This window comes from Brassica rapa, chromosome A02 (genome assembly GCF_000309985.2).
Source record: "Brassica rapa cultivar Chiifu-401-42 chromosome A02, CAAS_Brap_v3.01, whole genome shotgun sequence".
NCBI lineage: Eukaryota > Viridiplantae > Streptophyta > Magnoliopsida > Brassicales > Brassicaceae > Brassica > Brassica rapa.
The window spans coordinates 29,148,438-29,160,310 of NC_024796.2; the positions used below are offsets into that span (position 1 = coordinate 29,148,438).

The window sequence follows — 11,873 nt, forward strand, 5'->3', positions numbered from 1 at the left end:
GAAACCTATGATACCGAAACATTTGTTCGACCCGGGTTCGACTCTCCTACGAGTAATGGGTGATTTTTTTTTTTTTTGTTCAAACATATATCTCAGGAATCGAAGAGTCTCTTCCAAACGACATCATGTAACTCAGTAACCGAAGAGTTTCTTTTCGTCAAGATTGGGTGTTATATGATTGGTTATTTCAGTAACTGACTTCAATAATCGAAGAGTTCCACAATAATCAAGAGTTTATTTTAACTGACTTCAATAATCGAAGAGTTCCTTTTTGTTCTATAAATATAAGGGACGATATCAGACCTTTTATTCACTCACTTCATTTCGCTTGATATATCCTTTTGCAATACAAGTTAGTTTTCGATTTTTCTCATTTTCCATTCAATTCATGAACTTTTTTCTATTTCTATTTTATCGTAACATCTTAGTTTCGATTTTGTTGCAGGACAAAGTTTCAATGGAAGGAAGTTCAAAGAAGATGATGAAGCGTCCCATAGAGGAGGTTTACGGATGTGATGCCGCCGAAGGTTTCAAGAAGGGGAAGAAGGAAACTGTGGAACATTACAGGGCTCTTCTTCGTTTGTCCAACGAATACAGGCTATCTGAGAATGATTGGAATCTTGCATCCAGCAAAGCAAATTCAATTGCTGTCCAAATCGAGTTGCTTGAAGATATTATCAAAGCTGATGGAAAATTTGATTTAACTGCTGAGTTGGAGAAACTCAAAGAAGAGCACTCGGAAGCGGAAGGAATGCTTGCTGATGTGAAGGTCAAAGTCCCTGATTGGGATAAACTTGGCGAAAGTTGGCTCCGTCATGAGTAATTTCATGTTATCGTCTTCTCTTTTTATGTTTTTAAGGACCACATTATGTTTGATTTTCAGTTTTTATTTTAAATGAATAAGTACTTTTGTTTCTCTTGTGTTGTTTCTTCAATTAACAACCTAAATAAAAAACTTGTTCAATGTTTTTCACTATTTTGTAATGGTTTGGCCTAGTGTTCTTATAACTTGGTTATCTGATTTGCTTATTTGTTTTTGGAAAGCCATCCTGAATACATAAAATGATATCCAGATTATATAAATCTATCGTCTGTGAATAAATGAGTTCACATTTACTCTGTTATCGAATATCCAACGTAGCCTAGTGGCAAGCCCTTCTACTCTTAGTGTACCCTTATCACACAATAAGTCGTGTTCGATCCCCGTTGTGTATACTCACATTTTTTTTTGTTTTTAATTAAATATTCAAACGTTATTTTCGTTTTATTGTAGCTTTTGGCAAGTATAAGACCCTTGGTTCAACGGCTGCACACTTGGATTAATCTATCGAGAGTTCACGAGTTCAATCAACATCAGATCACATTCTTTTTCATTTTTTTTTCTGTAAACTTTAAAGGAATTTGTTTTTGGAAAGCTATCCTGAATACCTAAAATGATATCCAGATCATATAAATCTATCGTCTGTGAATAAAGAAGTTCACATTTACTCTGATATCGAATATCCACCATAGCTTAGTGGCAAGCCCTTCTACTCTTAGTGTACCCTTATCACACAATAAGCCGTGTTCGATCCCCGTTGTGTATATTTTCACTTTTTTCTGTTTTTAATTAAATATTCAAAAGTTATTATCGTTTTATTATATCTTTTGGCAAGTATAACACCCTTGGCACAGCGGCTGCACACTTTGATTCATCTTTCGAGAGTTCACGAGTTCAATCAACATATGATCACTTTCTTTTTCATTTTTTTTGTAAACTTTGAAGGAATATGCTAGGCTTTGGTGCATTTTGCTTTCTCACTCTTTTTCTGGAAACCCATCCTAAAAGTACCATAAGCATTTGACAATTCATCAATACATCCTAAAAATTTTTCAATAACAATCTAAATGAAAAAAACGTTAGGGATAATTCATTACAAACTTAAACTTAAACGTTAGGGATAATTAATATCAAACTAGAAAAACAGTGTAGAAAACAGAACAAATATGACATTTTCACTTCCTTTGACCTTCCTGGAAATCTTTATCCATAAACTGGTCGAAGATCTCACAACATAGCTTGCTTCGTAAGTCCATCGCAGTTTCATCATTTATATTAGCCATGCTCTTCAATCCCAGCGACCTGCATTCCAGCATCTTCACAACAAAAATACCACAGTTGTTGTTGGATAAGCATGGAATAACTTGATATGGAAGTTATCTATTTCTTATGAGAAAAGGAAATAGGAAATATGGAAACTATGTAATACTATTGAGATTAGGATTAATTAAGTAGTATATAAGGAGATACCAATATGTGGTATAACTTACGTGAGTTGTGAGCTTTAGGTTTGTGTGATTTTACTAAAGCAATAAGAGTTGAGTTCTTATTAACCTTGCGTGTGTGATACTCGAGTTGATATCGAGTTTGTGTGTGATCACCTTGAGACAATAAGTGGTATCAGAGCTTCGAAAAAGAAACCATGGGAGAAGTGATTCCAGTTACAGCAGGGAGAGAAGGCGGAGGTCCTTCATCCATAAAGTGTCCAATGCTCACCTCGAGCAACTACACAGTATGGGCTATGAGAATGAAGATAACATTGAAGGTTCATAAGGTTTGGGAGGTGATAGAGACCGAGTCTACGGATGGAGATAAGAATGACATGGCTACGGCTTTGTTGTTTCAATCCATTCCCGAGGCTCTTATACTTCAAGTTGGGGAGCTTGATACGGCAAAGAAAGTGTGGGAGGCTATTAAGTTGAGAAACATGGGAGCAGAAAGAGTAAAGGAGGCTCGGCTTCAAACGCTGATGACTGAATTCGATCGATTACAGATGAAAGATTCTGATAAAATTGATGATTTTGCTGGAAAACTTTCAGAGATTTCATCAAAATCATCTGCGCTAGGAGCTACCATTGAAGAACCGAAGTTAGTCCGGAAGTTCTTAAAGTCTCTCCCACGAAAAAAATATATACAGATTGTGGCTTCATTGGAACAAGTACTAGATCTTAATACCACTGGTTTTGAGGACATAGTGGGGCGTTTAAAGGCTTATGAGGAGCGAGTATCTGTGGAGGAAGATATTGAAGAAGAGAAAGGAAAGCTGATGTATGCTAATACAGAAGGTCAAGATCGAAGATCATCAAACTACAATGGTCAAAATCGTGACTATAACAGAGACTACAGAGGCAGAGGTCGAGGAGGACGCTCTTTCAACCAAGGGAGAGGTCGTGGAAGAAACTTCGATTATAGCCGAATCACATGCTATAGGTGTGATAAAACCGGACACTTTGCTCAGGACTGTCCAGATCGTTTGTTAAAGCTGCAAGAAGCACAAGAATCTGACAATACAGAGACACAACACGCAGAGGAGTTGATGATGCATGAAACTGTCTTCTTGAATGAGAAAAACGTCATGCCTGAAAAATATGAAACAAACACTGGAGAAGAAATTTGGTATCTCGACAATGGCGCGAGTAATCATATGACAGGAGATAAGAGATACTTCTCTAGTGTTAACACTTCAGTAACAGGCAAGGTTAGGTTTGGTGATGACTCTCGCATCGACATAAAAGGCAAGGGAACAATATCATTCATTGATATGAATGGTGAGTCAAGGAAGATGAAGGATGTGTATTTCATTCCTGACTTAAAAAGTAATATAATCTCACTAGGACAAGCCACAGAAGATGGATGTGATATACGGATGAGAGGAGATCAACTTACAATGCATGATAAGAATGGGAAGTTGCTTGTTACAGCAAACAGATCGAGAAACCGACTATACAAAGTGCGCATGAGCTTAACACCAGACGCGAGTCTTTCTCTGACAGAATCAAAGGAGTCAAGCAGATGGCATGCAAGGTTGGGACATATAAATCTTGAGACAATGAGATCAATGATACAAAGAGAGGTCGTGTTAGGGATTCCAAAGCTCAACATTGAAAGAGAGGTATGCGGATCATGCTTGAAAGGGAAACAAACAAGGCAAGTGTTTCCACAAGCAACACAATACCGAGCTAACAAGAGACTACAACTGATACATGGAGACTTATGTGGGCCAATAAGTCCAAGTACACAGGGTGGCAAGAGATACATCTTTGTCCTCATTGATGATTATTCAAGGTACATGTGGGCTATCTTAATGAAAGATAAGAGCGAAGCCTTCACAAAATTCAAAACATTAAAGAGTTTAGTGGAGCAAGAGACAGGAGAGAAGATTCAAACCTTTAGAACAGATAGAGGTGGAGAGTTTACTTCCAATGAATTCAACATCTTCTGCGAGAACTCTGGAGTTAAGAGACATCTAACTGCTCCGTACACACCGCAGCAGAATGGCGTCGTCGAAAGACGAAACAGAACCCTGTTGGAGATGACCAGGAGTATGTTAAAACATATGAGCATGCCAAATTGGTTTTGGGGAGAGGCAATACGACACTCAGCATACCTTCTGAATAGAATCGCTACACGAGCACTCAAGGACAAGACTCCATATGAGTTATTTCATCTCAAAAAACCAAATGTAAGTCATCTAAGGGTCTTTGGATGTATTGGATACGCAAAGATAGAGAAGATACAACTGAAGAAACTTGATGACAGATCAAAGATGCTGGTTAACCTCGGAACAGAACCAGGGTCAAAGGCTTATCGCCTATATGATCCTCAAGATCGGAGAGTTATAGTAAGTCGAGATGTTGTTTTTGATGAGATGAAAGGCTGGGATTGGAGTACGATCTCTAAAGACCAGAGACATGATGAGGAATTTACTCTTACAATGAGCACGCATGGAAATCGTGGGCTCCAAGAAAGTGTTATAAGTCAGGATAACCAAATCGAAAGTGATGAGACAAGCCATAAGGATGAGGATGGGGAGAATCACGGTCTTGATACAGAGTCGACAGATGACGAGGAGCTTCCATTGTCACAAGAAGCTCTCACCGAAGATACATCTCAGCCCTTTTTGAGAAGATCAGAGCGTCAAAGTGTCAAACCAAAGTACTTGGATGATTATATTCTCCTTGCAATAGAAGAAGGAGAAAGACTTTTACTATGTCTCAACAATGAACCATTGAACTTTCGAGAAGCAAGCGAGTCAAGAGAATGGACACTAGCATGTGAGGATGAGATCGATTCCATAGTCAAGAACGAAACATGGGAGTTAGTTGAAATACCCGTTGGAGTCAAACCAATTGGCCTGAAGTGGGTTTTTCAAACTGAAACGAAACGCAGATGGGAGTATAAACAAGTTCAAAGCTAGACTTGTTGCGAAAGGATATGTTCAACAATATGGTATTGACTTCGACGAGGTCTTTGCTCCAGTGGCTCGTCTCGAAACAATACGACTTCTAGTGAATTTGGCAGCAGCTTATGGTTGGGAGGTACATCACCTTGATGTAAAAACAGCGTTCTTGCACGGTGAGCTTAAAGAAGTTGTATACGTTTCACAACCAGAGGGTTTTGAGGTAAAAGGTCAAGAGCACAAGGTATACAAACTTAAGAAGGCATTATATGGTTTGAGACAAGCTCCAAGAGCCTGGAACACAAAGCTCAATGGCATTCTCATTGAGATGGAGTTTCAAAAGTGTACAAAGGAACCGTCCATATATCGAAAGATGATCAACGGACACTTACTTGTGGTAGCCGTCTATGTTGATGACCTGTTTGTTACAGGAACCAACAAGGGAGTCATTGATGAGTTTAAAGCAATGATGGCATCAAAATTTGATATGAGCGATCTTGGTAGATTAACCTACTATCTCGGGATAGAAGTAAATCAGCATAGTGGAGGAATAACGCTGAATCAAAACCGGTATGCACAAAAGATATTAGAAGAGGCAGGGATGAGTCAATGTAACCCTGTTCAGACACCGATGGAAGCAGGACTAAAGCTATCAAGAGCTGATGGAGAGAGAGAGATCGACGCAACAGAGTTCAGAAGAAACGTTGGCTGTCTACGATATCTGCTTCACACACGTCCGGACATGGCCTATTCTGTGGGCGTTTTGAGCCGTTACATGCACTGTCCGAAAGAATCTCATGGCACGGGAATGAAGCAGTGCTTAAGATACCTGCGAGGTTCCACTAATCTTGGTCTAACGTTTCAGAGAATGGTATCAAAGGTACCAAGACTACTTGGATATAGCGACAGTAGCTATAACAACGATGTTGATGATGGCAAGAGCACCACAGGCCATATCTTCTACCTCGGAGAAAGCCCAATCACTTGGTGCTCACAGAAACAAGAAGTTGTTGCACTCTCATCTTGCGAAGCAGAGTTCATGGCTGGAACTGAAGCAGCAAGACAAGCGCTGTGGTTACAAGAATTGTTAAGCGAGATTCTTGGACGTCCATGTGAGAAGATCACTATACGAATTGATAACAAATCAGCAATCGCACTTACGAAGAATCCGGTGTTCCATGGTCGAAGCAAACATATACACTCTAGATTTCACTTTATAAGGGAATGTGTGGAGAAAGGGCAAATTGAAGTCGAGCATATCTCTGGTGACAAACAAAAGGCGGAAATCTTAACCAAAGCTTTGGGAAGGATCAAATTTAAAGAAATGAGAGACTTCATAGGAGTACAAGATGTGGATACAAGTGATTCCAAGCTTAAGAGGGAGAATGTTGGATAAGCATGGAATAACTTGATATGGAAGTTATCTATTTCTTATGAGAAAAGGAAATAGGAAATATGGAAACTATGTAATACTATTGAGATTAGGATTAATTAAGTAGTATATAAGGAGATACCAATATGTGGTATAACTTACGTGAGTTGTGAGCTTTAGGTTTGTGTGATTTTACTAAAGCAATAAGAGTTGAGTTCTTATTAACCTTGCGTGTGTGATACTCGAGTTGATATCGAGTTTGTGTGTGATCACCTTGAGACAATAGTTGTATGGAAATTTTGTCTTTGGAAGCCCTTCTGCAAACTTAACTTCAAATGGACTGATATCTTCGAAATTAACCTCTTCACCAAGAAGTTCCATCTTTATGGCACTAATCAACACTGTCATAAATACCCAAAATTATACAATAAATCAATCACCAACAGACAACAAAATGAATATGTAAAAATGCATCACAATCACAAGCAGCAAGTGACAAACTTTTATTTTCTAAATTAGCTAATATTTTTACCTGCCAGTTCTTGGATTTGATTAAGAGCACGTTTGATATTTGCTTTTGGAAGACCACAATGGAAGAGTGTGATTGTGTTGTCCATCAATTGTATCTCCACCCCAATATAGTGACAGCTCAACTTATCTTCAATGACACCATATATAACATCAACATCTTCCAGCCATACCTTCTTTGGATGTATTAAACCTTTCACAAGTTCGCCTACACAGCCCTCCAATAACTTCTTTTTTTCTTATGTGGCTTCCTGACAGATTCATAAGCGTACCCAACCACTTCTAAGAATTTGACTGGTACAAAGCATGCTGGTGGAAGATTGTTGTTGCGGAACCAAGCACCTTGCTCAATCCTCTTACAATTTAGCATTTCAAATGCAACATTTATGTGCTGCCAATGTAACAATATAGTTAGAAACTTCATATAGAACTGCTATAACATGGACATCTAGCATAGCTCAACTCAACCTCTTCCTAAACATATCACACAATCAAATAGAAGACAGAACAGAGTGTTGATTACCTCTTTGTTGAGATTGTTTTCTGCATCGTCCATTTTTTGAAAGAACTCTTTTTCAATTTCTTTTCCATTGATATAAAACGGTCTGTAGTTGATAAAATTAACTAGTATCAATCGAAACTTTTACAAAATAAATTAGGAATATTTATGCGAGGACAAAAAGTTGCTTACACACGATATATGCCCCGTAGATCCATCCAGTGTGTAAGCCTTGAAAACCGAGGAAATTCAGGTGTCACAAATGGATCAATTGGAAGGATTACCTCAGGTGTTACAGGTATATGAGGGTTTCTAGGTCGTATTGGCCTCTTCTCTTCTCGCTGTAGAAAAGGAAGCATATCTACTGGCTGAGCATTTGCTTTCTTCTTCTTACCAACATCAGGCTTCCCCTTTAATTAAAAATAAAGACAAAAATTCAGGATCGTTTTTATCTTTATACTTGAATGCCTTCCTAATATGAAGTAAAAATATTTTTTATACCTTTTTTGCATGATCGTCTTGACTTGGTTTCACACTCTTACCCTGCTTTACTTCCATCTGTGAAACAAAACCGATATATCAAACTATTGACCTGAACTTCAATTCAAGTGGATCTTATTCATTTTTATTACCTCTTTTGCCATTTTCCCAACACCATCTTCTGATGGACCAGCTGCTTCTTTTTCTTACAAGCGACAGCCTTCGCCTTCCCCTTTTTGAATGACAAAAATTCAGATACATTTATATCTTAATTCCTAGTATGATGTATAAATATTTCATACCTTTTTATCACCATCTCCTTCACTTGGATTCACACTCTGCGTCTGCTCTTCTTCCATCTGAAAATCAATACCGAGATATTAAACAAATGACATTATTTTTCAATTCAAGTGATCCAAGGCATTTGTTTTACCTTTTTTGTCATCTCCCAAACACCATCTACCCATTTTCTTGGTTTTCGCATCTCAGAATGGTGGAAGTAAATTTGTTCTTTAGAATTGTTCAAAGAGACAAAACACGAGCCATCAAACAAAATGACTTTAACTTTTCCAGCGCACCAGGCACCATTGTCGAACGCCTCCACGTCCTGCATTAGCTCATAACTTTTCTTCGCTCCAGATCTCTCAGGTGGTGGTTGAGGACGTATTCTGTCAATTGATACACGTGTCTCAACACTCCTTTTCCTTTTCTTTTCGTCCAGAGACGGGACGAAGTACTCAACTTTCACCATCTCAACCCCATCAACCAAATATGTTGCCAACACATTTCCTGGATACCATTTATGGCAAGTATTGTCATCTTGTGATGAAATCTCCACATTTGCTCCGATCTCAAAGGGATTTTGAACTCTGCTTTCTACATCCTGTGATGGTTTAGATTCAAGGATATCCAGTCATTTTGATAGTTGCTGTGTATTTATTAAAGGTTTTAATGAAAGTAATACCTTATTTTGCTCTGTTAAAAGATTTCTGCGAGCTCGGGTATTTGGCTGTGTGTCGGAAATGTTTGGTGAAATGATCTCATTCATAAGCTCGTGAGTCTCCTGAATTCAGGAATGGTTGAATGAACACGTACAAGGGCTTCCAAAAATTACTTGAAAAGTCCAATTTTTTAAAGAAGGTACCTGCTGCGTCTGAATTGGAGTAAGGACTGGAGTCTCAATATTCTGTTGAGCTATTGGAGAACCAGGTGTCTCTTTCGTGATCTCATTCATAGGCTCTCGTGTATCCTGATGTCAGGAATGGGATTATGAACTCGTACAAGAACTTCCAAAAATTAATTGAAGTATAACCAAATTCATAATTTTATAAATACCAACAGTTTTCAAAATTATACTTGCCTCATTGTTAAGTTGTTCATCTGCTTGATCTGCATTGGCTTCACCTTGTCTGGAAGCCGTCTCATGAAATGGAGTTGTGTCAGTCTGTGCAAGTACAACAAAAATTAGGAAGGCAATCCTAAATATGTATAACATCTTCCAAAATTACTTGACAACTCAAAAAAAAACTGAATCAAGAACTAGATAAACATTCATTTTAATTTCCGAAAAAAAGTTACCTCATTGTTTGGGGTTTCATATGAAGTAACTCTTTGTAGTTTCTCTAGTTTTGTCACACGTTCTTTAATCTGTTTCCTGTCTTTTTCAATCAAACACAAACGATCGTTCATGATCCTTAAATTATCTCCCACCATCTCGCTGATTCTGTTGATCTTTGATTCCAAAGACTCCTCCTGATACGAAGAAGAAGCTTGACTCATCCCTCCATTCCCAAACAGTAAAGATGCTCTTCTTATTTGTTCATTAGCACCGTATAGGTCTACTGACATGTTTCGCCAATCTCTAATTTTAAACTTATAACCTCTCTTGGATAAATCGGCCATGTCATCCAGATCTTTATTAGCTTCGTCTTCCATGCAAACATCAGCTTCTGGATCATTAGAAATAGGAGGTAGGATGCATGTGACCTTAAGCTGAAACCAAAAAAAATAATTAGCTTTTAAATGGAGAATCATAAGGCAAAACAGAAACAAGAAAAAAATAATGTAAAAACTTACATGATCTTTGATTTCAATTAGGAGAACATCTATCAGCTGTGGAGAAGCTATTTGAAGGTACTTCTCACACAAAAATATTGGGGTAGACGGTTGAACGCTCAGAATAGGAACAACTTGACTGAATGCATACTGTAGCAAAGGTACTGACTCAAGTATCCATATAAGAAATGCCATAGGGAACCCTTGCAAATCATAATTGTTTTTGTCGAGGCTTTTGTCGACAGCTCTCTGAAGTGATTTTAACAGCAAATTATAAGCTGTTCTCCCCCATGGGTATGTCATCAAGACATCCATATCCTGCGCTATTTTCACATAATCCAAAGTAAAAGTTGTGCCACCGTCGAGAAGGCTCTTCTGTAGTAGTATGCTCTCAATCAGGAGGAGCATTGCAAGGCAGAATCTCTCATCAGAAGCATCTTCTCTTGTGTTTCTGAGCTGCTTCTCCACGTCCTTTACTGTATGAGTACGCCCTTTTAGGAAGTCCCACTTAAATTTCTCGGTTCCCTCTCGTGGTTCTCTTGCTTCACCACTACATTTCAAACCAGTCACCATGTGGAATTCTCTTATAGAGAACCTCATTGGCTGAGCACCAAAATGGAACCATGCTTCGTGTCTCTTCACTGTCTTGATGCTTTTGGTGAGAACTGCGTGCACTATCTTAGCTGATAATTTCAAAGACCTCTCTCCAAGCTTGATCACCGGTCCCAAAAACGTCCCTCTTATTCTGTTGAACTCATCATTTCCTAGAATTTCCTTAACAGTTTTGATATAAGCAACTATCGAGTGTTGGTTTATCGATATCGTCTTCTCTGGCTCTGATCCAATCGGATACCTCAGCTCAGGCAGTGCTAGTCTTAATGGTAATGGATCTCCCATCTTGTTTCTATCCTGCGTAAACAAGAAAAATTTTATTTGTCTAAATTAATTAAAATCCAATTTTCAGGAAGGGTTTCCTGAAAAAATACAAATCCTTCCCGAAGTCTATACACATGCTTTCACATGAACTAGAATTCTACGAATCATATTAGGTTAAAACGAGCAAGTCTATACACAAGCAAAAACCAGGAGACCAATCTCTCAGAAAGAAAACACACATAAGGTTGAATCTGCAACATACCTTCAAGAGATAGAGCTCTAGAAATGGTTTTTCTCGGAGAATAGAGAGAGCTCGCGTAAAAGATCGAGAGAGAGAGAGTTCTGGAGATGGGTTTTCGTCGGAGATCGAGAGATATGGAGATGAGAGAGAGATTCGAGAGGCGGAGACGAGTGAGATTCGAGAAGTTTGAAACGGCGAGAGTGTTGAGACGGCAAGAGTTTTGTTTTTTTTCAATCGAAATGTATTGTTTTGGAAACCTATCCTATATTAATTGGGTTAAGTATGCTTATGTAATATTCTTTAACAGATGATTCTCCTCAGACCAGCGGTTAAACCAAGGCTTTTTATAACTCAAAAGTCTCTCTATCCCCGGGTTCGATATGTGGTGGATTCAAAATCTATTTTAATTCTTTTTTGTGTTACAGTTTGGAGTTAAATAAAATTAAATGTAATCCATTAACAGATGATTCTTCTTGGCCTAGTGGCTAAACTCCCACACTATCCAAATACGCAGACTCTCTCCCTCTGGGTTCGATCCTTTGTGGTTCTAAATTTTTGTTGTCTGTAAACATCACAATTTTAAGCTTACCATATACATGTCCA

The 11,873-nt window shown here is 38.3% G+C and overlaps 1 protein-coding gene across 3 annotated transcripts; it reads right to left on the reverse strand.

Annotated features, from left to right (window-relative positions):
* Positions 1 to 7,938: 7,938 nt before the first annotated feature.
* LOC117131797 lies at positions 7,939 to 11,709 on the reverse strand. 3 transcript variants are annotated; one of them, XR_004455167.1, is made up of 8 exons: positions 10,175 to 11,709; positions 9,677 to 10,090; positions 9,459 to 9,542; positions 9,243 to 9,347; positions 9,063 to 9,161; positions 8,532 to 8,981; positions 8,120 to 8,457; positions 7,939 to 8,028 (listed from the first exon to the last, which is right to left on the reverse strand). XR_004455167.1 is itself a non-coding variant. In XM_033284486.1 (8 exons), exons 2-8 carry the CDS (start codon positions 11,048 to 11,050, stop codon positions 8,395 to 8,397), a joined length of 2,091 nt encoding a protein of 696 aa, XP_033140377.1. In that variant the 5' UTR covers positions 11,051 to 11,062; positions 11,292 to 11,709; the 3' UTR covers positions 7,942 to 8,394. The 3 variants fall into 3 exon arrangements, 1 of the variants encoding a protein (XP_033140377.1); XR_004455168.1 differs by having other exon boundaries at positions 8,120 to 8,176; positions 8,251 to 8,981; XM_033284486.1 differs by having other exon boundaries at positions 7,942 to 8,457; positions 10,175 to 11,062; positions 11,292 to 11,709.
* Between the last annotated feature and the right edge of the window lie 164 nt (positions 11,710 to 11,873).